General features: G+C 43.5%; 1 protein-coding gene across 3 annotated transcripts; it reads left to right on the plus strand.

The window, feature by feature from the left end:
- Window positions 1-1,747: 1,747 nt before the first annotated feature.
- shrprbck1r (sharpin and rbck1 related) lies at window positions 1,748-25,041 on the plus strand. 3 transcript variants are annotated; one of them, XM_072687170.1, is made up of 14 exons: window positions 1,748-2,213; window positions 4,612-4,786; window positions 5,605-5,688; window positions 7,067-7,208; window positions 8,937-9,027; window positions 9,599-9,908; window positions 11,885-11,994; window positions 12,906-13,079; window positions 21,013-21,173; window positions 21,831-21,942; window positions 22,467-22,646; window positions 22,745-22,843; window positions 23,178-23,321; window positions 23,401-25,041. In XM_072687170.1, exons 1-14 carry the CDS (start codon window positions 1,944-1,946, stop codon window positions 23,479-23,481), a joined length of 2,133 nt encoding a protein of 710 aa, XP_072543271.1. In that variant the 5' UTR covers window positions 1,748-1,943; the 3' UTR covers window positions 23,482-25,041. The 3 variants fall into 3 exon arrangements, with proteins under 3 accessions (XP_072543271.1, XP_072543269.1, XP_072543270.1); XM_072687168.1 differs by having other exon boundaries at window positions 23,178-25,041; XM_072687169.1 differs by having other exon boundaries at window positions 12,909-13,079; window positions 23,178-25,041.
- Window positions 25,042-25,547: the final 506 nt, after the last annotated feature.

Below are 25,547 nucleotides of genomic sequence, written 5' to 3' on the forward strand. Positions count from 1 at the left end.
GGCCTAGAGGAACTGCCCATGGCTGCTGACTGTTGGGACGAGGCTGGAGGAGTGTGAATAAGCCGAAGCCCTACGAGCTAAACACGGCCTGAGAGCCCAGATCTCTTTAGGCCTCTTCTGGAGCTGCACGGTCCTCCTTCATCAATATTATGACATTTTTTATTATAAAATATTAATATTTCATCTCTTTTTATGTTACACTAGTACTGATGCTGGCAGTGATCTACTATAGTAGTGTAGTATCCCACTGTCTGAATGTAGCGTCCTGTGGTAATTATTATATTACTGTACAGGATAATATTATATACAGTCTTAGTATCAACCTTTTGGTGCTATTTCATTTGATTTGATTGGTTAAAATGTGTTTATTAATGCTAATTCATTTTTATTAGGTTATAAACATCATCAATAATTAATAAGCCGTAATAACACATTAATAAAAAGCACAGCGGTGACCTATATGTTGGACACAGATGGAATGAGGCCTCGCCTTTAACCGATCCTATGAACATACTTGCCCTGAGCGGTGGGCAGCCATTGCCGCGGCACCTGGGGAGCAGAGAGGGCGAGGGGCGTTGCTCAAGAAGGGCCCAACAGTGGCAGCTTGCCGAGTGCAGCCCAGTGCTCTAAGCTAAGCCAAGCCACCACTATTGCACAGTTTATTAACACTGGTATTGCTAACAATGCTAACCTGGGATAATGCTAACAGTGCTAACCTGAGGAATGAATAGAGGAACTAGAGGCCTAGAGGAACTGCCCATGGCTGCTGACTGTTGGGACGAGGCTTGGGGAGTATGAATAAGCCGAAGTCCTACAAAGCTAAACACGGCCTGAGAGCCCAGATCTCTTTGGGCCTCTTCTGGAGCTCATCCATAACTTGGTCTTTTTGAGATCATCTTTTACTCACTGGACTATCCACAGTACCAGAAATCTGACCAGAATGACCAGGAATCCTCCACTATGTACTAACACCCTAGGGAGGAGATTGGGTCATTGGGCCTAAAGCCCAAAACCATAGAAGGCCTCAAGCCTTGTGTCGAGGTCGAGAACAGCCACACTGAACCTGCTGGAAGCCTGAGAACAGCAGTGATAGTGAAACTGCAGGGTCGCTGGTTTTACCTGCTGGCTCTTCTCCTTCTGGGTTTCCAGATCCACCAATATCCCACCAATCTGGGGTAGTTTCAGATACAGGGGCGTGGAACTGATACATTCACTGGGTGTTCTGTCTAATTGCACCATAGCGTTGAATATCTGGCAACCTAAGGACGAATAAGGGCGTGACAGAGAGACAGAGAGGGAGTAAGAGTGGATTACTGATTAAAAGCATGGCACATTTAACAGCATTTATTATCAATAATAATTATAATAATAATAATAATAATTTTTATTTAATGATATATTTCATTTTTATATTTGTTCCCACGTTTTACACCAAATCAGTTGAATGTGTTTTTACATGACACCTTTTAACCTAATATGCAGTTTTGTGGAAAAAGTAAAAAATTAAACAAATTAAATTGATATTAATAAATATTATTATTATTATTGATTATATTCTTGAATATGATCCTAAAAAATGAAAAAAGATATGGCTCCTTTAACTACATTTTATTCACTGAAGGCGTGTTTTTGTGTCGAAGTGGGCGGGACCAGCGCCAACATGTAACAAACGGGGCGTGGCCTCGTCGTGGCGTGGGCGGGGCGTCGCGGTGGGCGTGCTTTGTTGTACAGTTGGAGGACTGGGCTCACAAACACGGTGCAGCCATGCTGAAGTGAAAGCGCACCTCGGCTTCCTTCTTGCTCGACGATGAAACGACACTTTCCCAGGCAGCAGCGGATCCTCGGAGCGTACTGACGCCGCCTGGACACCGCTTCGAGTGTGTGTGTGTGTGTGTGTGTGTGTGTGTTAAGTGTGTGTGTGTGTGTGTGAAGTTAGGTGGCCGATGGCACTGAGCTCAGGCTCCTGGCCGCACGCCCCTCCACCGGGCCCTTCGTCCTCAGTCCTGCCCGGATGTGAGGCCTCTCAGCCGGGCTGCAGCACCGTCCTCATGTCGGTGAAGGTGTCGGTGTGCCACTCCGGGGTTCGGCCGCTGTGTCTGCCCGGCGCCGGCGACGAGGCTGTGCGTCTCCAGCTCAGCATGGACCCGGGGAAGGCGGGGGAATTCCGGCTGGCGCTCAGAGCCTGTGGCGGGGCAGCTGCTCCTCGAAGTATGGTAAGGCACCAGAGCAGGCACCCAAACTTTCCTCTGCTGGGAGGACGGAGGGTCTGGGGGTTGAGCTGTGGGAGCTCTCCCCCAGGTCCATTACTGGAGACCAGGCTGAAGAAGGCTCTTATCTGCTCTGATCAGCACAGTAAATCCCCCTAATTATTCAGCCTTCAGCTTAACCCTGAGCTCAACTGCCTGAAGTGAAGAACTGGCTCTTTAGAGGAGCCTAATGTCCTCAAAGTATCAATATTATGACATTTATTATTATAGAATATTAATATTTCATCTCTGTTACACTCCTGTTACACTAGTACTGATGCTGGCAGTAAAAATGTAGTGTCCTGTAGTAATTATTATATTACTGTACAGGATTATATTATATACAGTCTTAGTTTTGATCTTTTGGTGGTATTTTATTATGAGACTACCCTTATAAACGGCTTCAGTTTGGTTAAAATGTGTTTCTTAATGCTAATTCGTTTAATTAGGTTATAAACACCTTATTAACAGTTAATAAGCAGTTATAACACATTAATAAAAAGCACAGCAGTGACTGATTACTCTCCAAGCAGTAACCCACATTTATCCATACTGTTAAAGCTCAGATTTAGCTGGATCCTGGTCTTTCTTAATATGTTTATTAAGGGGTATTCATTTAGTGGGGTCATAAACATGTTAAAAAGCAGTTATAACACATTAATAAAAAGCACAACAGTGGCCTGTTGCTTTCCAAACATTCATTCATACTGTTAAAGCTCGGGTTCAGGGTTAATAATGGTAATTAAATTAGGTTATAAACACCTTGTTAACGATTAGTAAGCAGTTATAACACATTCATAAAAAGCACAGCAGTGACCGATTACTCTCCAGACAGTGACCCCAGTTCATTCATACTGTTAAGGCTCAGATTTAGCTGGTTTATTAATGGTAATGCATTTAATTAGGTTATAAACACTTGTTAAAGCTCAGTTTTGGGTTATTAATGTTAATTAAAATAGTCCTTATCAGTGTCCTGTAGTAATTATTATATTGCTGTGGTACAATGTTATTATGAGACTACCCTTACGGATGGCTTATGTTTGGTTAAAATGTGTTTATTAGTGGTAATTCATTGAATTAGGGTATAAACATTATCAATATTATTATTAGTAAGCAGTTATAACACATTAATAAAAAGCACAGCAGTGACCTATTGCTCCCCAAGCAGTAACCCACATTTATCCATACTGTTAAAGCTCAGATTTAGCTGGATCCTGGTCTTTCTTAATATGTTTATTAAGGGGTATTCATTTAGTGGGGTCATAAACATGTTAAAAAGCAGTTATAACACATTAATAAAAAGCACAACAGTGGCCTTTTGCTTTTCAAACATTCATTCATACTCTTAAAGCTCGGGTTCAGGGTTAATAATGGTAATTAAATTAGGTTATAAACACCTAATTAACAATTAATAAGCAGTTATAACACATTCATAAAAAGCACAGCAGTGACCGATTACTCTCCAAACAGTGACCCCTGTTCATTCATACTGTTAAGGCTCAGATTTAGCTGGTTTATTAATGGTAATGCATTTAATGAGGTTATAAACACCTGTTAAAGCTCAGTTTTGGGTTATTAAATTAGTCCTTATCAGCGTCCTGTAGTACAGGATAATGTTATATACAGTCTTAGTATTGATCTTTTGGTACTACTGGAGACTATCCTTGTGAATGGCTTATGATTGGTTAAAATGTGGTTATTAATGGTTATTCATTTAATTAGGTTATAAACATGATCAATAATTAGAAAGTAGTTATAACACATTCATAAAAAGCACAGCAGTGACCTATTGCTTTCCAAGCTGTGACCCCAGGACTGTCTAGAGAAGATCAGCTCGAACTGATTGGCACCATGCTGCCTAATGCCAGGCCAGGCGTGGGCTAGAGGGGTGTAAAGCCCCCTAGCATTGAGTTGAGTGGAGGTGAGGATGATGAGGTGGGTAGTGATCATTATCTAACATCCTGACCATACAATGCAGGAGAAACTCTGTTCAATAGCCTTGATTTCAGAAGAAACAATGAAAGAGCAGGTGTCCAAATACTTTAGTCATATCCGATCCTTTTACAGAGAAATATCAGATGGGTGTTTGTATCGGACGATACTCCAAGAAGTGAGATTGGGCCATTTCTGAGACTGAATCTGACCACCTCATCGCGGTCCAGTGGTTAAATACAGTGGGTCATTTCATGTGTAGTTACAGTCCCCTTGACGTTGTTGTTGCTAAGCGACGGCGAGGGCGAGGTGTCACACCATCAGCTCATAAAATCCCCCTTATCTAACCATTCCAGTGGCTCCCAGTGAAGCAGCTGTAGATTCTCCCATTGCTGATGTTGCTCTCTCATGCCTTTCTCATCTCATCCTCTAGACCATCGCTGAGTTTGACCTCAGGACAGTGCGCTACGAGGTCAAAACGCCACGGAGTCACGAGCTGAGCCTGGTCACGCCCCCTCATGACCGGATCACGTTCAACTTCCGCTCGGAACAAGAAGCTCAAGCTTGGGCCACGGTGGTCATGTCGTCCCTCCGCGAGGCTCATCGAGGTCCGTCCCCTTTTTCTTTCTGACACAGCTCAGCTTGTTCTGCTCGCCTCTTTGTCTCTTTTATGGTTCTGTACCTCTCTCTCTCTCTCTCTCTCTCTCTCCCAATTTCTCCCTCTCTCGCTCTCACTCCTGCTGACGTTGTTGTGTTCTGTCACAGTCCTAAAGTCTAAAGACCTAACAGAAGACAGTCTGTGCTCCAAAACTGCTGCCAAACAGCCTTTTTTTAGTTGAGTTCATATACACTAAATTGACAGAAGTATTGGGACACCTGTTTATTATTTGTTTCTTCTGAAATTGGAGATATTAAAAGAGCTGATCCTGCTTTTGTTGGAGTAACTGTCTCTAGTGTCCATGGAAGAAGGCTTTCTACTAGATTCTGGAGGACAGAGAGCATTAGTTGGTGAGGTCAGGATGTTGTATGATAACCACCTCCCCCAACGCCCCAACTCATTCTAACTCATTCTATCCATTCTATCCAGCTACACCATCCATCTTTCCAGAGTACACAGTTCTTCCACTGCTCCACAGCTCCTCAATGCTGGGGGGCTTTATACCCCTCTAGCCCACGACTGGCACTAGGTAGCATGGAGCCAGTAGGTTCATGTTGATCTGCTTCAGTGAGTCTTATTCTATTGACTGTACCTCACTACAGGGAAGTGCATTCAGTAGAAGGGGTGTCCACAAACATTTGGACATATAGTGTATATCTCTAAATATTTGTTTTATTTTTAAAAATGGAGAATCAGGTATTTCCAGGCAGTGCTACACACTGTCCACACACTCAGCTTTGACCCAGTCTTGTCTCCTCCTTCCCTCAGTGGCTGTTGGTTCTTCCGCAGATGATGGACAGTTGCCCCCCCAGCCTCTTGCTGCGCACAGCCCCGCCCTCTTGCCCAGTACAGGTAGGCCCTTGTGTTTTCGCCCTGCCCTCTGGTTTCTAACAAAACACAAAGTCTCTATTGTCCATTATGTAGATGCACATATCACTAACCATCTCACCCTCCTCCCCTCCTTCTCCCACAATCCCCCTCTCCTCTCTGTCCCCTCTTTTTTCTCTCCGTTCTGCTTCTCCCTCATTTTGTTTTCCTCTATGTTTTCTCCTCTTTTCTCTTTCTTTTCTCCTCTTTTCTCTTTTCTTCTCTTCTCCTCTTTTCTCTTATTTTCTCGTCTCTTCTCTTCTTCTCTCCTTCCTTCCTCTTTTCTCTTTTATTCTATTCTCTTCTCTCCTTTCTCTTCCCTTCACCTCCATTCTCTTCTCTTCTCTCCTTTTCTCTTCTCTTCTCCTCTCTTTTCTTTTATTCTCTTTTCTCCTTTCTCTTCTCTTCTCTTTTCTCTTCTCTCCTTTTCTCTTCTCTTCTCTCATTTTCTCTTCTCTCCTTTTCTCTTCTCTTCTTGTCTCTTCTCTTTTCTCTTCTCTCCTTTTCTCTTCTCTTCTCTCCTTTTCTCTTCTCTTCTCTCCTTTTCTCTTCTCTTCTCTCATTTTCTCTTCTCTCCTTTCTCTTCTCTTCTTGTCTCTTCTCTTCTCTCATTTTCTCTTCTCTTCTTGTCTCTTCTCTTTTCTCTTCTCTCCTTTCTCTTCTCTCCTTTTCTCTTCTCTTCTCTCATTTTCTCTTCTCTTCTCTTCTCTTCTCTTCTCTTCTCTTCTCTTCTCTCCTTTTCTCTTCTCTTCTCTCCTTTTCTCTTCTCTCCTTTTCTCTTCTCTCCTTTCTCTTCTCTTCTTGTCTCTTCTCTTTTCTCTTCTCTCCTTTTCTCTTCTCTCCTTTTCTCTTCTCTTCTCTCCTTTTCTCTTCTCTCCTTTTCTCTTCTCTTCTCTCCTTTTCTCTTCTCTCCTTTCTCTTCTTTTCTCCTTTCTCTTCTCTTCTTGTCTCTTCTCTCATTTTCTCTTATTTTCTCTTCTCTTCTTGTCTCTTCTCTTCTCTCATTTTCTCTTCTCCCCTCTTCTCTTCTCTTCTCTCCTTTTCTCTTCTCTCCTTTTCTCTTCTCTTCTCTTCTCTTCTCTTCTCTTCTCTTCTCGTCTCTTCTCTCCCTTTCTCTTCCCTTCCCCTCCATTCTCTTCTCTCCTCGTCTCTGTTTTCTCTTCTCTCTTTTCTTTTATTCTCTTCTCTCCTTTCTCTTCTTTTCTCCTTTTCTCTTCTTTTCTCTTCTCTTCTCATCTCCTCTCCTTTGCTCTTCTCGTCTCGTCTCTCCTCTTCTCTCGTCTCACCCCCTCTCTTCTCCTCTCCTCTATTCTATTCTCTGTTTTTTCTGTTCTGCCCCCTGTTCCTTTCCTCTCTACTCTAGAGGAGCTCTGTCAGGAGCTGGTTCGGGCGATAGAGGCTGGTGATGCTCAGGCTGCGTCTGTATGTGCAGAGTCTTTGGCTCGTCAGCAGACGGCGTTGTCCATTCAGCCCTCCCAGAAACACTACACAGACTCAGAGATCAGGTGAAGAAACGTCCACTGCTGTCTTATTTCCACACACTGTGAGGACTGCAGTGACCCCTGCCCTGCTGGCCTTCTTCCTGACCTGTATTTATTGGCTATTTTTCCAGTCCCTCCCCTTAGTGCAGAAGATCTAGCTGCTGCCAGGGTAACCTATAGGGGTATAAGGCAAGGGGACTAGAGGGGTATAAAGCCCCCCAGCATTTCGCTGTAGAGCTGTGGAAGAACTGCTCACCTAGGTAAAATATGAGCATGCCAGTATGTCCCATGTCAGATTCTAAGATGGTTTAGACCCCCTCCGTTCCTCAAGGGTTCCTCAGGGGTTCCTCAAGAGTCTAAGATTGACAGGAAAGGATGCTGCTGTCTGGAAATGAGCAGAAGCAGCTGTGGCAGTGAAGGCTGACTACTGCCTGGGTGTTCCCCTCGTCCAGGGCAGAGAGTCTGGCTCTAGACCAGGGATCTTCCACTGCAACTCAAGTTGTGAAAACTGACACCTGGATACATCAGGCTTTTAAAGCACCACATGAGTTCAGTCTTCCTCTTACCCTCGCCAGGGGGTTTCATTAAGGTTCAGATTAAGATGATCTTGTGTAGAACTGCCAGTGGGACTCTCGCTGTTAAAAGATCCTTGAAGAACCTCTTAAGGTGCTTTGAGGAACCTTAGAGTAGCCCTTTCTTCTAAAAACCTTTTCTTGAAGGTTCCTCAGAGCACATTAAGAGGTTCCTCCACAGTTTCAAATTGAAGAACCTCCAAAAGTTCCTCAGGAAGCTCATATTTTTAACAGTAAATCTGCATCGCTCTTCAAAATCCACAAATCCGAATGGCTGTGTAGCGTCACATGTAATATGTACAACGCATGTGATTGGTCTGTGAGTTTACCGGGCCACCAAATCTGTACCGTAAAGGCTAGAAAAGATATGCAGAGGAAAATTCTTACAAAATTAATAGTTTATCAGTCCAGTCCGATCCAAGTCCGGATTGGACAGCGCCTGGTCCAGCTATTAGTGACCTCTGCCCTAGACCCTAGACCTTGTGTCTCTCATTTCAAACGTCTAGATCAGAGGTACGACTAGCCCACACTCTTAAAAATAAAGGTGCCATGGGTAGAGAACCACTTATGCACATAAGATATATGAGTGGAGAACCTTAAAGAAGTCAGTTGAAAGGTTCTTCTTCGTGGAGCCCAAAGGGGCTCCTCTATGGTGTCACTCAAAGAACCCTTTTTAGAGTGTACCTTATCTGCTGGTCCCCTGGCCCCTCAGATATCACAGGGTCTGCAGTAATCCTTGGTCACTACCAGTGTGTGATCTAGACCTGCAGCACTGGCTCTTTGCTGTGGTATGAGCCACCTTCTCAGAGTCTTCTCATGGCTCCTGAGGTTTTGGGATTTCGGTAAAGAAAGGTCCCACCAGTCTCCACAGTCTCTGAGCTTGTACCTTCTCCAGGGTTCAATCCCCGCAACCGACAGTGATGCCACCTTCAGCCTTTTCTCGGGATGGCTGATGTTTTTTACTTAGGGTTTCACTTTGAGCTCCAGAAGTTGAACACTGATGAGGGTAGACCGTAGCGCTGTATGAATGCTATTCCAGGCAGTTGTGGTGAGTTGTGTAGGTGGTGTGTGTGTGTGTGTGTGTGTGCAAGTGTAAAACAGTGCTTTGTAGGTCATGTGAATGTTGGCTTTGTCTAAACTGGTTGCACTGACCTGGTTGATCTTGTTGTTGGTGGCCCAGTTTGGCAGTGGTGGTGGAGGATGCCTCGTCTTCCTGTTGCGTCTCTGTGAAAGTCTTCCCCCACACCACGATAGCGGCTCTCAAACAGCAGGTGAGCACAGCCATGCCGCACCACCGCACCTTACAAAATACACAGCAAGCAAGTAGCCTAAGGTACAGTCATGTGAAAAAAGATGGAGGTAACCCTCCAACAACCCATCCCCAACATTTATAACTCCTTCAAAGGTGTAGAATCAGAAGCAGCTGCAGATGATCAGAACATGGTTGGAGAGGATTATTCTGGAGAAATCTGGAGTCTTATTGAAACCTCAGACGTTTAGTCTGGTCTGATCTTGATTGATGGTTGAAGTGAGGGGTGGAGAAGATCACCATGGCCAGATCCAGAGAGCTCTCTGAGGCCTTCAGAAAGAAGGGTGGAGATAGGAAGGGGGTTAAAAAGATCTCAGAACAGTTAGAAATCAGCCGCTGTTCCACTGTCCATTATTTACAAGTGGAACAGCTGACCAACATGACCAGGTCAGACCAGATGTTCACAAGATGCGTCAAGGAAGTCAGGAAGGCAGTTTCTGTGAGATGGTAGATGGTAGGTGTCCTAATTTTTTCACATGACTGTACGTCCTCCTCCTTCCTGACGGTCTCTCTGTCCTCCACGCTGATTCCAGGTGTTTACGGAGTACGGCTTCCATCCGCGTGTGCAGCGCTGGGTGATCGGTCAGTGTCTGTGTGCCGATCCACGCTCATTGGCGTCCTACGGCGTCCAGCACAACGGAGACACAGCGTTTCTGTATCTGGTGTCGGCGCGGCAGGCTGGACTGAGTAGGGCGTTGGTCCAGCAGGACCAGGAGAACGCCCTTCTCGCACCGAACACACACACTGGGGACACGCAACATGTAGCCAACGGCCCGGCGGCACACTGGAGGGCCTACAGCACACTGCCTAGCAGACTACACCACACACACCACAACAACTCAGGTGAGTGTGCAAAACACTCAAGAGGTCACAGCTTGTCTCTAGTCCCTGTTGAGAAGTACTGCCAATAGAATAGGACTCTCTGCAGGAACAGATAAACATGAGCCTATTGGCACCATGCTGCCTAATGACAGGTCTGGGCAAGTAGAGGGGTATAAAGCCCCCTAGCATTGAGCTATATGGATGGTGGTCCAGCTAATACCTTTGGGATGAGTTGGGGAGTTGGGAATGATGAGGTGGGGTGGTGAGCATCATCCAACATCCTGACCTCACTAACGCCCTTCTTGCTAAATGCAATCAAATCCTCACAGCAGTGCTCCATCCTCCAAAATCTAGTAGAAAGCCTTCTACCCTGGACTGTAGAGACAGTTACTTCAACAAAAGCAGGATCAGCTCTTTTTAATACCCTTAATTTCAGAAGAAACAGTGAACGAGCAGGTGTCCACATACTTTTGTCCATATAGAGTAGGAAAATAAAGAGTAGGAAAATTTCCTACTAGTAATTTGGAGCATTTCTATTGGATCAGTCCCATCTCCAGTCTGGCTCTTAACACATAACAGGTACAGGTGTGCAGAACTCGCAGCATACACACACTCCTTACACACTTTTAGTACACAGCTGGAGAGCCTGGTGTAGGGTAGCAGGAGTGGTAACAACACCACTCTCCCAGTCATAGACTGTGGTTCGATTCCTTGACTGGACAGGTACGCCACTCTACACCAATAAGGTATACCAGTACTCATTACATCTGCCTACAGCACACTATGCCTAGACTGCACCATATACCACTACACCAGCACTACTGCAGCTTTGTGCAGAATTCACACACTTGCATACTCTCACACACCCGCATTCAACCAAACGAATAACTAGAAGCCTGTACTCCCACAGAATTCCCTGCTGCATTTTTCTGTGTAGAGACTGTCACACAGCTAAAGACGTGAGCTGTTTTCCACATTTTCATCAAGAGCAAAATGATAGATCTCATCTTCAAAAAAACATATTTTTCAGCTCAAGCATAAAATCCCTATTAATATTATTAATAATAGTTCTGGATGATATGACCTCAAATCAGTATCATTAATAATTCAACATTTTACCTTGATTCCGATTAATATAAGATTACAGAAGCTGCCCGAGCTGCTCAGTTGGCCACAAGTACTCCATGTTGCTGTCATTGTTGCAGACTGGGCGGGGCGGATTCATGTGATCAAAATCAAAATAATTAAAATAATCAACAAGATTAATCAATTAGAGGTTCTAAATGATTAAATAATGCAATAATTAAAATTCAGTTCAATAATTTCCCATAAATTCCTCAGCCCTAATATTATCATTTCTATTCAATTATAAGATCATTTTCTCTGCTCTATTAGACTCTATACTCTCTATTTTGCGTTACGGGGTGGTTGAGTTTAGCTTGATAAAACCTTCTTGAAAATGATGAAAATCATGAAAAAGCAACAAATAAAAATCTAAAAGAACATCAGGATTAGCTTTTTTGGGGGTTTCTGGCTGCTCCAAAGGATCACATGATGTCATTTCCTCTTTGTGGTGTCACTTAAAGCAACAGTACATTATTTATGGAGAAATGAAGTCAATGTGACGGGGTGGTAAGCAAACTGAGGGACGCACACAAATCATAAAATCTTTATAAAAATAAGGCTTTTATTTTGAATACATGAACAGGGACACAAATATCATCCTGAAAAAAACAAAAGTTGGATAAATACATAAATAAATAAATAATTTTTGATAAAAAATCTTGTGTTGGTCGATATGCACATCGACATGTATTAATGACATATTATAAATAAGTATTTTTAAGTATTTTTATATTTAAGTATTTGTAATAAGTATTTTTTCATATTTGTTAACAACAAATGTTAGACAACAAGTGTTAGAGAGTGACTGTAATTAATATGCATAATATTAAAATAGAGACTCAGTTCTATTTAATTAGGCTCTACTCTTTCAGGGTGCAGTACGGACGGAGCAGAGCGGTTAGGCCTGGGGGAAATCCGTGACCTGATCAACCTAGAGATGCCACAGCTGAATGAGGCCCTGGTGCCCAGAGCTAACACACAGGTATATATGCTGATAACAACACACACACACACACACACACACACACACTACCACCAACTTATTCCACATGCTTCTTTACCTTCAGAAGCTGCTTCTGAATCCCATAGCTTGTCAGTGCACATGAATGCACTTGTACAGCTGTCCATTAGGGTGGTTCGTATTTACTGCAGGGGTGTAAAAGTGAATTACACTCCCCACCTGTAGGGGGAGCTAAACTTTATGCGATTATCCATTTACCTGATAACTAGGTACAGGATGGTAACTTAAATACTGGGCCTTTTTTAATGTTTAAAAGTGCAGCATTATGTGGAAACTGGTGTTTTTAGCTTCTGGGCTCCCCCTACAGGTGGGGAGTGCAATTTACTTTCACTCCACTGCAGTAAATGTAAATCATGCTTTGAGCAGCCCATCGTGGACAGATGTACACGTGCATTCGTTGACAAGTTGGGCAATCCAGATAAAGATAAAGGCATAGTAAATACAGTACTTTGCCACAATTGTATTTCCCCTTATTTTGATGTGATTATCTAAACTAATAACAATAAAAATAATCGCTAATAACGTTCCTACAGAAAGTGGTGGTGGTTCTCCATCACTGTGTTCATCATTAGAACATCTCCAAAGTTCTCCTCTCTCATGGAGTCTAGTATTATTTAGAGTTCTCCTCAGATCAACACCTGGTTTGGTGGTAAATCAGGGCTTAATGATCGTAAGTCTGAAATGGGAGGGGGCGTCCAGGAGAACCCTGGAGGAACCGAGCTCTGTTCTTCAGACTAGCTCACCGACAAGATCTCACTACTTTCTTTCTTCAGAATGAGAAGCTCTTGTTTCTCCTTTTTACTGGATTCATGTTCAGCTGCTTTCTTTACACACATCATGTTGTGTCTGTGTGTGTGTGTGTGTGTGTATAGCAGGGCTGGGCCTGCCCGTCCTGTACGTACATTAATAAGCCTACGCGTCCTGGCTGTGAGATGTGCAGTGCTGACAGGCCAGAAAACTACACCGTACCCGGAGGCTACCGACCAGATGCACTCGAGCTGCGTCGCATCCAGCAGGAGAAAGAGGCTATCAGACAGTATCAGCAGGTGAGACATCCCAAGTGCTCACACACACACACACACACATATTCACACACCTGCACAGAGTCCTCTAACCCTGTTCCAACAAATGATCTCATTAAAAGAATCTTCTGAGCTGAGGTGGGGGTCTAAAGAACAGGAAAACACAATATGTGCAGAACAGAGGGTCCTCTGGGATGTGGAACGTGGCTGTGTATATGTATATGTATATATATGTGTGTGTGTGTGTGTGTGTGTATATGTATATGTATATATATGTGTGTGTGTGTGTGTATATATATATATATATATATATATATGCACAGAATAGATGAGACTGGCATGCTTCCCCGTACACACACAGGTGCCATTGAATGCCTTTATGGAGTATCTGAAGTTATTATTTGATGTATGAATAAATAAAATAAAAGTATGCGAACTGTCAATTTGGTTGGGGTGATAAAAGCCTGTTTACCACCCTGTTATTTTACCTCAGAATGAACAACAATGACCTTCCTTGGCTGACTTCTGATTGGCTGGTGTAGGCACCATTGACGTCTCACAGAACCCACACATTATACCCTAGTTTTAACACTAACAAAAAACACTGTCATTATTCCTGAGTCTTCCTGCATAGTGCTGCTGTTGGCAAGCTGAAAAGATTAGTTAGCTTTTAGCCTTGCCCCCACTGTCTGGTGGGGCTATCTGGTAGAGCTGGGCAATATGGCGATGTTTTATTGTATCGTGATAAATTGTGTTATGGTGATACAATAAGCTTTTCAAATCATATGGAGGAGACTGTTAGTGCTTAATAAACATCTACTGATCAGCTCCAGGTTTCATTACTAACAGTGTAATCAGACTGGGTTAATTAGATGAAGGGCAGCAGATATCCAGTACAGGAAAGGGCTACTGCCGCTACTGATGTATTCATATCACCCAGCCCTACTTTCTGGAGTCTTACATGTAAAAAAACAAATAACTGGTGCTTTCCCAGGTGGGTAATACCCACATCCTTCCAAGCACTTTTGCTTTCACTGTAGACCACTGTTGGCCTGAGGGTATGAGGGTCTGTTACTTCATTTGAATATGAAAATCGAAACTTCCCCTGATTTGACTTTCTGGAGTCTTACAGGTGAAAAATAAGCCGGTCTTTCCCTTCTGATGTGAGTTTAGCTCCAGTTTGGTTCAGCTGAGGGGCCCTGACGATGGAGAGAGGTGCTGGTTTAGCTTTTAGCCTAGCGGAGATTCCCATTTGTTCCCCGGGATTTAGATTCAATACGTAGTTTGAGCTCCTCTTCTGCGGAGACAGGCCCAGGAAAAGTCACGGTCAGGAGGCCTGGGTGCTGTAGCAACCCGTATTCCCTTAGCTGGAGATGATGAGCTGCTTTCCAGTATCAACACCACCCTATTCTCCTGAATTCGCTGCCCGGTTTAGCTTTCTCTAGTGGGTGGAGTTCGGAGGTGTACAAATAACAAGTCGAGACTGTGATGTAACAGTTTTAGGATTTGGAAATCGGCCCATTTTCCAGCTCTGTTTTGGTGCTGCTGGAGGTTCTTCTGAAGGAGGACCGGCAGTGTTTGAGGTTCACGGTTTGTCGTTTGCATCTAGTTCAACTCTCATTGCTCAACTATGCCACGTTTAACCCCCAGTTTATCGTTCTAGGTCACCTTTTAACCCCTTCTGCACAATCACACACAGAATCAGGTCAATTTCAAAAGGGTAACTCTACGTTATTGACAGGCAGCCGTCACTCTTTTCCGGAGTGACTTGCAGAACTGTTCTACTAATTAATAGTTTGAATAGAGTTGGAGGGGCGTCTCAAGACTGGACAGGTGGCATTTTTAGCTTTTTGAGGAGAGCTGCTGGTCTTTTTAAAAAGCGGTCAGATCAGCTACAAGGAAATATTACAATTGGCTTCAGTCCATTCGTTTAATGAGGGTCCCAGTGGGCTGTCTGAGCCCCAGGGCAGTAGTCAGTCTGATGCTTTATGGCAAGGCAGGAGCTCAGGCTCTGATTGGCTCCCCCGGTCTGACTCTCTTCTCTTCTGTCTGGTTTTCTTTTTAAAGGAGAAAGAGAGGAGGGAAGAGCTGAGGGCCAGCAACTCACTACAGTACAACCTCGACCAGGACTACTGACATACACACACACACACACACACACACAAACTGTACATACACACCTCAAAAGCACGTGCTTCGGCCGTTGACTCGAATGACTACTGACACGCAAGCGTAGCGCAACAGACTTTCGACAATCACTTATTCGGGGAACCATTCTGATCCCTGCAGTGTGTTTAAACGGGACTGTTGGTCCTGTAGAGGTACGAGCCAAAAACTCAACATGGTCATGTTCTCAATCTGCACGCCAATCTCATCTGTTCAGAAGAGCACTTCACTAAGTCATACTCTTCACAATAAAGGTGCAGCATGGGGGTCTAGAAGAGACCCTTTTTTGGTTCCATAACAGTGGTGCCTCAGCGGTTAGAGCCCTGGGCTGTTGATGACAGGGTTGTGGGTTCTATCCCCAGGCTCAGCAAGCTGTCACTGTTGGGCCTTTTGAGCAACACTCACCACTCCGGGCATGTATGTTCATAGTCACTGTGTGTGTTTCACTGGTGTGTGTATAAGTCTGTCACAGATGGTCAATATGGATGTTGTAAAACATCAAGTTAACTTAAAGTTATAGGATCTTCATGCTCACACATCTCTTTATGGAACCAAAAGTGGTTGTTTATCTAGGGCGTAGCATCTTTATTTTGAGGAGTGTAGGAATGCTGAGTCACTCTGAATGAAGGCATTCCGGTTAGGTAAGCCAGCAAATCTAGTGTGTTTACATTGTTGTGGTGTACATCCATAGACAATTATAGACAAGGCTGTTGTTATTTAGGTATATAGCTCATCCAGTGGCAGGGTTACCACTTATATATATATATACATATATATATACACTTAATTATATATATATATATGGCACATGGCACCTTTTTATGAAATGGATTCAGTGCAGTGTCCACTTTATCAGAAACCCCTCTCCTGTAGCTCCACCTTGCCGGTGTCGATGCACAGTGTGTGATAGCCGTCCTCTACACCTTCGTCATTGGCCGGGTTTGTGTCGCAGGGAAGCTCAGGTTGACCTTTAGGGTTTTATTTATTATTCTGGTTCTGGCCCGGACCCGTAGAGTGGGCTCAGCAGTATAATGTCAATACTAATGTATTTAGTAGTGGGGAACCTTGACAAGTACCTGCTAGTACCTCTTATTGCCGTTATACAGAACGATGAAATCGTTCTCTAGCTTGGAAAGCTGTGGTCAGAGTGCAGGATCAGCCTGGTTAGCCTGTATGTAGAAGTCACTTAAAAATAGGAGCATTTCTATTGGTCTATTTATCATGAAAGTGATGAATTCACAATATGCCAAAAAGTGAACAATGCCAAAAATGCTGATACAGAGGTTTTTGCAAGACGGTGGTGTTATTCATTGACATCATTGGTGGGTATATCAGGTATACACACGGCAGGGCTTTGCTCAACAACAGCAGCTTAGTACTCGTAGGTCTCGAATCCTCAATGCAGTGGTTGATTACCCCGCCGCTCTAAGCACTGAGCCATCACTGTCAATACGAAAGAAGTGGCGGCTGCTGTCAACTGTACTCTAAACAGGCTGTATTTCAGTTATTCAACAGAAACACATGAACACTGAAGGCTAATACACTGTATGTCCAAAAGTTTGTGGACACCCCTTCAACTAAAAGTATTTAGCTGCTTTAAGGTGCACCCATTGCTGATGCGGATATGGAAATTCACACATATGCACATAAGCTTGTGCATCGTAGAGACGAAATGCCAATAGAATAGGACTCTCTGGAACCTATCGGCACCATGCTGCCTAATAATGCCAGGCGTGGGCTAGAGGGGTATAAAGCCCCCCAGCATTGAGCTGTGGAGCAGTGGAAGAACTGTATTCTCTTGGGATGAGCTGGAGAGTTGGGGATGAGGTAGGGTGGTAATCATCCGACTACCTTACTAACTCGCTGCTGAATGCAACCAAATTTTCACAGCAATGCTTCTCCAAAGTCTAGTAGAAGATCTTCTTCCATGGACAGTAGAGACAGTTACTCAACAAAAGCGGAATGAATCCCCCTGATATCAGAAGAAACAATGAACGAGCAGGTGTCCCAATACTTTTGTCAATATAGTGTATTACTTAGCCTACTGTTTAGCCATAAATCAGTGTTTTTACAGGATACAAACGCTGCACATGTTGCATCACCTCCAGACTTATAGATAGGAACTTCTGAGGAGGACAGCAATAAACACAAGTAGAGAAAACCAGGCTCAGGAGTTCCTCACCAGCTTTGGAAGTTCTCGGGTTCAAGGTGACTGGGTTTCTAGTAAACTGGATCGGGAATATATCATTTGTTGTATTTTGGGGGACGGGCAGAGCTCAGGGGACACTTGCTCAGCGCTGACTACTTGTGGCAGTACAGGAACTATGCAGGTTTGGGCCTTTGTAGAAATAGAAGTGAAGAACTTTGTAAGTATTATTTAATTAATTTCGGACGTTAATGAAGCAGCAGTCGGTGAGGAGTTAGTGGAGTTTACTGTAGGTTGGTAGATGTGTGTGCAGTTTCTTCAGATTATCAGGTGAATGTTTCTTGGTTCGGTTCGTCCAGCCATGTCTTGTACGGGTTTGCTCATGGGTATGTTTGTGTTGCTGAATGTAAGAAGATTGTGTGAAGATGTGCTGAATGAAGAGTGGAAACCAGCTCTGGCTCTGTGTGTTTCTCTTACACAAGGACAGTGAACAATACACTGAAACGTGCATGGAAACAGTGAAGAACGTGTGAAGGGACGTTTTCCTAATTTATTGCTTTAATCAATGGAATATTCTTTCTTTTCTACAAGAATATATTAAATATATAAAACATAAAATGAATATTTACTTAATAAATATGCAATTATATAAAAATAACTGCAATGAATACAATTACAATGAAATTAAATACAATTTAAAACATTATTATTTAATATAAAACAAAAAAATATTTAACAAAGAAAACAATAAAATTAAAAAACAATTACATAAAAATACCTATAATTAATTTAATTTCCAATAAAACATATATGAATATAATTAGGACAGTGAACAGTACACTGGAAAACATGCATGGAAACAGTGAAGAACATGTGGAGGGACGTTTTCCTAATTTATTGCTTTAATCAATGAAATATTTTTTTCTTTTTTACAAGGATATATTAAATATTTAAAAAATATATATGTATATTTAAATTTTAGTAGAAATTAAATACAATTAAATAAAAAGTATAGTTAAATAAATTAATATGTAATAAAAATACAATTACATAAAATAACTGCAATTAATACAATTACAATTAAATGTAATACAATAATGTAATACAATTAAATACATTATTTTTTAATATAAAACAAAAAAACTATTTAAACAGAGAAAACAATACAATTAAAATACAATTACATAAAAATAGCTATAATTATTTTAATTATTTTTTGAAAATAATTACAAGTAAATAACTAAATCAATAAATATTTAATAATATATATATATATATATATAATGTGAAATTGATTGAAAAAAGTGAAAAAAGTGATTACATAAATATTCACCCCCTTTAAAGTGACTAATACAACAGAGGTCCAGCAGGCAGCTGAATGGTGATTGTAGTATATAGACCCCTGTCGTGGAAGTCCAGTCACTGGTTAATCAGTATTCCTGGCTACACAAATACACCTTGAAGCCAAAAGGACACGCCAAACACACACCTCCGAGAAAAGGTTAGTGAAGAGTATGAGTCAAACAACTGTCCAAGTCACTGACCATCCCCTGGAGTCCAGTTAAATCCATCAGAAAGGAATGGAAGGAATATGGTGTGTGTAAATCTGCCCAGAGCAGGCCGCCGTCCTCACACACTGATTGACCGTGCAAGAAGGAGACAAGTGATGGAGGCCACCGAGACTCCTCAGGCTACTCTGAAGGAGTTAAATTGGTGCTGCTGCCACCGTGCTTCATGATGGGCGTTGGGGCAATGAAGACCCAACACCCGACCGAGTCCCTTAACTCCACTGAGCCTATTACTTTACACTAATTTACCAGTAAATGTGTGTCATGTATTTGGTTTCAGTTGTAGGATGAGTTATCCTGATCTGACGGCATCCAGGATTGTAGCTTGTGATGTTAAAAATGTTGAAATCTAAACTCTAAGCAATGCTGTAGAAGAACGTTTGGTCCCCTAAAGCAGTGGTTCCTAACCCTGTTCCTGGAAGACCCCCTGGCCTGCACATCCTAAGAGTTTGCCTGATCCAGCCAAAAAACAAGCCCCTCCTGAGTTAACCCCTTAACACTCCAAGGCTTATTACACACTAAGGTGTATTACTCAGTGACTTCAGGGGGGATTCTGTACAAACTGCTGGGGCTATTCTCTGGTCATAGAAGTTTGTATTTGCACCAAATGTTCTTAAAAATGTCTTAAAGCCCACCTATGCAGTATTTACAAAGATTCTGGCATTCACCAGACAGTGGGATCCATCATTATAAGCGCAGAGCTGTGATGAATTCGGCATCATAAATCTGTTAGGACTTTCTCAAGAACATATGTAAGAACATTCTTCCTTTTAGAAGAAACCTTTTAAAGGCTTAAAGAACCTTCTAATAATATAAAGGTTCTACACAGGTTTCACAGGGCTCCAAAATCCCTGGCAGCACCTCTGATTGTAGAGTAACCCACCATAGAAAGTCTGCTGAGGCCTGCAACCCAAGCTGCTTCTCTTAAGGTTTGCAAGAAGTCTGCATCATCCTCTGGCAAGTCCAGAGATTAGGGATCAGAACCGGACACAGTGAATCGAGTCCCAATGAAAAGAGAGGGGATGTGATAAGTGCGCTACATAAGCCGCCACCCCCCCCCATGCAGAACCCTCTCTATAATCACTGCAGGTTTGGCAGATACTGATGTAGCCTGGCTCGCAGTTTCTGCTCTAATTCAGCCTAAACTTGCTCATCCGTGTCTTTATGGACCTTGCATGAAATTGACCAAAATCTCTCATTCTGCTGAAGCATTATGAGTTCCTTTCACTGGAACTAAGGGCCCGAACCCAACTCCTGAAAAACAACCCCACACCATGATTCCCCCTCCACCAAACTTTACACTTGGTACAATGCAGTCAGGCTAGTACTGTTCTCCTGGCAACCACCAAACCCAGACTTGGATTGCCAGACTTATATATGAAAATAATTACAATTAAATAACTTGACTTGGATTGCCAGACGGAGAAGTGTGATTCGTCACCCAAGAGAACCTGTGAATAAGGGGTTATAATAATAAAAACACAGGTTTCCACCCCCTTCTGAGTTAGCTTGGTTGCTAGTTGGCTGTTTTTATTACCATTTAAGACATACAATTAACTACAAAACTCGTTGCTGATATTAATTCAAGTTTGTACCAGATTTGATGTGATTATTTACAAATATATGTACTCACGCAGACTCAGGCACATACATATCTACCTATGCCTTTTGAGTTTTGAATTGTTGATTGACAGCTCTGATACGCATGATTCAATCCAGAAAGATTGCAACCGAAAACCAGGGGGAAGTGAAATCAGGGTGTGGTAGTAATGTAAAGAATATTTAAATAATTTAATTAATGGGAGTGATGAGTGGGGTCCTTCACAATGCAGGGGAGAGAGACCCCTACGATCTTCTCAGCTATTCTCACTATTCGCTGTAGGGTCTTGCGGCCATTGCAATTCCGAAACCAAATATATATGTATATGGGTCTCCCAGCATGTCCAGAAATGCACGTCCTTTAAAGGTGGCTCAAAGCGTGAATCACACTTCTGTACCATAGGAGGAGCCCAGGAGCAAAAAAAATGGCAATTCTCACATAATGCTGCCTTAATACCCATGTCTGTGTGTGTGCTAGGCACAAGAAGCGGAGCGCAGGGAGAACTACGCTCGGCTGGTGCAGATGGATGGCCAGGAGCTGGTGCCGAACCCAGAGAGTGTGGAGTGCAGGATCTGCTACCTGCAGCTCCAGCCAGGAGAGGGAGTTCTACTGCGGGAGTGTCTCCACTGCTTCTGCAGGTGAGAGAGCCGAACAGGTCGTTACAGGTCGAGACAAAAGACCTGTCCTTCGTCGGTGACGTCAAAAATGCTTGGACTTGGAGGACAGGAGACTGTGAGGGGGCTAGATCTGAAAGCTCGCATTCATGCCAGGTTTGTGCTGTGTGCAGGCTCTTCACGTCCCACACCTGGTACAAGCGTTATCAGTACTGTCAGTGGCTCGGTTTGGATTATCAGCGAAATACAGCTTAAAGAAAAGCCTAAATCTGAATCTTATAGAGGATAAAGGTCATTTCTCTGGATGTTTACAGTAGTATGTAAATGCTAATGTTCACAGAAGAACCACTTCGAGCTCCCTAGAGCAGTGGCTCCCAACCCTTGTCCTGGGGAACCCCATTGCCTGCACATTGTAGTGTTCGCCCTGCTCCCAACACACCTGATCCAGCTAATCAGCTCGTTAACAAACCCTCGAGGTGTGTTCAAGCAGGAAACCACTAAAATGTGCAGGGCAGGAGGCAGGGGAACACCTGCCCTAAAGAACTTTTGCTAAATCGAAATCTAAAACTGATATAATTTCTGAATTATTATTAAAATATAAATATAATGTTGTTATTATTAGTCTGGATATGGAAACCACAGCACTATGGATATATGATGTATCTGTATTTGTGTGTGCAGAGAATGCCTGCGTTCAGTGATCCTGCTCTCGGAGGACCCTCAGGTGGCCTGTCCATACAGAGACGAGGCGTACGCGTGTGACTGCACCCTGCAGGAGAGGGAAATCCGCGCTGTGAGAGCATTAAACTACTGACCAGCTCTATTTACACCTGTCATACACAGCACTGTGCAGAAGTTTTAGTCCCCTGTGTAGAATGTAGAAGTAAAAGCTGCTGATCTGATATTAGAATAAACCCTTATAGTAACACTCCTACAGAAAGTGGTGGTGGTTCTCCATCACTGTGTTCGTCATTAGAACATCTCCAAAGTTCTCCTCTCTCATGGAGTCTAGTGTTATTTAGAGTTCTCCTCAGATCAACACCTGGTTTGGTGGTAAATCAGGGCTTAATGATGGTAAATCAGGTGAGCTGCTGCTGCTGCTGCTGCTGCTGGTTGGACTGGGGGGCGTCCAGGAGAACCCTGGAGGAACCGAGCTCTGTTCTTCAGACTAGCTCACCGACAAGATCTCACTACTTTCTTCAGAATGAGAAGCTCTTGTTTCTCCTTTTTACTGGATTTATGTTCACCTGCTTTATCCGTTCAGGAGATCTGAGGTTTCTACAGTACTTTTATATCCCTCCTGCTGTGTGTTCACAGCTGGTTTCAGGTGAAGAGTACGAGCGCTGGCTGCAGAGGGGTCTGTCAGTAGCTGAGTCCCGCTGTGAGGGCAGTTATCATTGCGCCACCACAGACTGCCCAGGCTGGTGCGTGTACGAGGACACGGTCAACACCTTCCACTGCCCCGTGTGCAGCAAGCACAACTGCCTGCTCTGCAAGGTAACACACCTACACACATCTACAGCCATGTAAAAGAATTAGGATTTTTCTGGGGTGTCTTATTTTTTTCACAAGCTCTCTCTGTCTCTGTCTCATAGGCCATTCATGAAGGGATGAACTGCAAACAGTACCAGGATGATCTTGCTGCTCGCGCCATCAACGACACTGCAGCCCGAAGAACCAGGGACCTGCTGAAGGTCTCTCTTTCTCACACACACACTCTCACACGCTCTCACATGCTCTCACACACTCTCACACATCAATTCAGACAAACACAGTGAGTGCTGGGGGCTTTCTACTGCTCCAGCCCACGCCTGGTATTGAGTGCGTGACCTTAGGTTCATGTGTGGCAGCACCTGAGCACCCTATTCTATCAGCGTTGCTTTTTCCTTCAATGGGTGCAACTTAAAGTACCTGACCATGTCCACAAACATTTGGCCATACTTCATTGTTCTTCATTGGCTTTTTCAATGGGAGACGTTTTGCTCATTTCTCTCTCTCTCTCTTTCCCTCATTCTTTCTCTTCCTCAGACTTTGGTAAGATCTGGTGAGGCGATGCATTGTCCACAATGTGGCATCATCGTCCAGAAGAAGGAAGGCTGTGATTGGCTGCGCTGCACTGTCTGTCACACAGAGATCTGCTGGGTCACCAGAGGCCCTCGCTGGGGTCCAGGGGTCTGTAACCTCACACTCTGGCTTGCTATTAGTCTGGGGTCGCTGTGCTGTTCTGAACCGTTCCTCTCTTTCCTCACAGGGACCAGGAGATACGAGTGGAGGCTGTCGGTGCAACGTCAACAAACAAAGATGCCACCCAAAGTGCCAGAACTGCCACTGATGAAGAAAAAAAATCTAAAGCCAAAGCCCAGGAGACGGGAGGACGATATTGGGAAAAAGTAGCCAAAGCAAAAACCAAAGCTGAACGTCTGTTACGTCACAGAAACATGATTACAGCAATAGAACTGAATGCAATGCACTTTTCTAGACTGTAAATATCCTCAGATCTACTCCAGTCTTACTCCAGATAGAGTTCTCCTACACTGATAAGAAGTATTAATACACATTAGTGCCTTTGAGTGACTGCTTCATATCACAGAACCACTAAAGGAACCCCAGAACCAGGCTGGAATATATGTACATGTGTGCACTGTATGGACAAAAAAAAAAAGTATTGGGACACCTACACATCACACCTACAGTAGCTTTTATGACATGCCCTTTGAATCCATGGGCATTCATACAGATTTGGTCCCCGTTTCCAGCTTCTTCTGGGAAGGCTTTTCTCAAGATTTTGGAGTGGGTCTGTGGGACGTTTTGCCCGTTCATCCTGAAGAGCATTTGTGAGATCAGACCCTGGTGTTGTATGAGATGGCCTGACTCGCAATCTCCATTTTAGTTCATCCCAAAGGTGATGGACAGGGTTGAGGTAAGGTCTCTGCAGGTCAGACAAGTTCTTCCATACCAAACTCACCCAACCATGCCTTTATGGACCTTGCCTTGTGCACTGGGGCACAGTCAGTCATGCTGGAACAGAAAAGGGCCTTCCCCAAATTGGTTCCACAAAGTTGGAAGCTACAATGTTCCAGGATGTCTCAGTCTGCTCAAGCATTAGGATTTACCTTCACTGGAACTAAGCCAACCCTTGAAAACCAACCCTGTAGCATTATCCCTCCTCCACCAAACTTTACAGTTGACTTCCAGGCAGTCTGTGGTTCCTCCTAAACGCTTCCACTGTTCAATAATAACACCACTCACAGCTGATGGAGGAAGATCTAGGAGGGAGAAAATTTCACCAGCTGACTTGTTGTTGTTGGTGCAGCGGTGTCTCCTATTACATACAGAACCACGCTGGAGTTCAGTGAGCTCTTCAGAACCTCCCGTTCTTTCACTGATGTGTGGAAGAAAGACAGACTGCAGGACTAGGGGCTGCATTTTATACACCTGTGAGAATGAGACTGAATCAAACAATGGTGTGTCCCAATACTTTTGTCCATTGAGTGTAACTCCTATAGGTTTTTTAAATCCACAGTAACTCTTGTGTGTGCAGTTTTTTCTTTTTTTTTACTTAACTACAGTTCACAGATCTCTCAACTTCACCACCAGATCTCACCACTATAGTCTCCCAACTTTCTGAGATAGCTTTAACTAGGACTCCACAACTGGCAAGAAAATATGGAGGAGATTCCAGAGAAAGTCCTCCTCAGAACTCCTCAGGACGACTCAGTGCTTAACTCGGTGCCTTGTGGTGTATCTGCAAGTCGTGGATCGTGTCTATTTTTACTGTCGATATTTTTGTAGCATTTCCTAACATGACATTTCTAATAATTTAATGTAAACCTCAAGCTTCCATGCTTTAAAGAGATGAAAATAAACATGGACAACATGAAGAGTGGACAAATGTACAAGGACAGTCTTTCTTTCTCTTGTTTCCAGAATCTCACTGAGGTCAAAGATCACTGCTAGCAAGGTTGCGTCAATCATCTGAAATCATCTAGGCTGTATCCATCATCTAATGTCAGCTTAATAAAGCAAGAATAGCTGACAGTAATGGGCATAATATGTTATATTCACTGATTAGCCATAACATTAGCACCATTCGAGACATGTACAAGACCTCCACAAGACCTCTGAAGGTGTCCTGCTGTGGTATCTGGCATCAAGACTAACATTAGTAGCAGAAGTCCTGAAAGTTGTGAGGTGGGCGGGGCATCAATGAGCCATGGGTGCCCATGATCCTGTCGCCGGTTCATTGGTTGTCCTTCCTTGGAGCACTTTTGGTAGGTACTGACCGCTGCATACCGGGAACATGCATGTTTTGGAGATGTTCTGACCCAGTCATTGTCTAGAACATCACAGTGTCTCAGATTCTTACGCTTGACCTTTTCTCCTGCTTCAGCACATTCA

This window comes from Salminus brasiliensis, chromosome 9 (genome assembly GCF_030463535.1).
Source record: "Salminus brasiliensis chromosome 9, fSalBra1.hap2, whole genome shotgun sequence".
Taxonomy (NCBI): domain Eukaryota; kingdom Metazoa; phylum Chordata; class Actinopteri; order Characiformes; family Bryconidae; genus Salminus; species Salminus brasiliensis.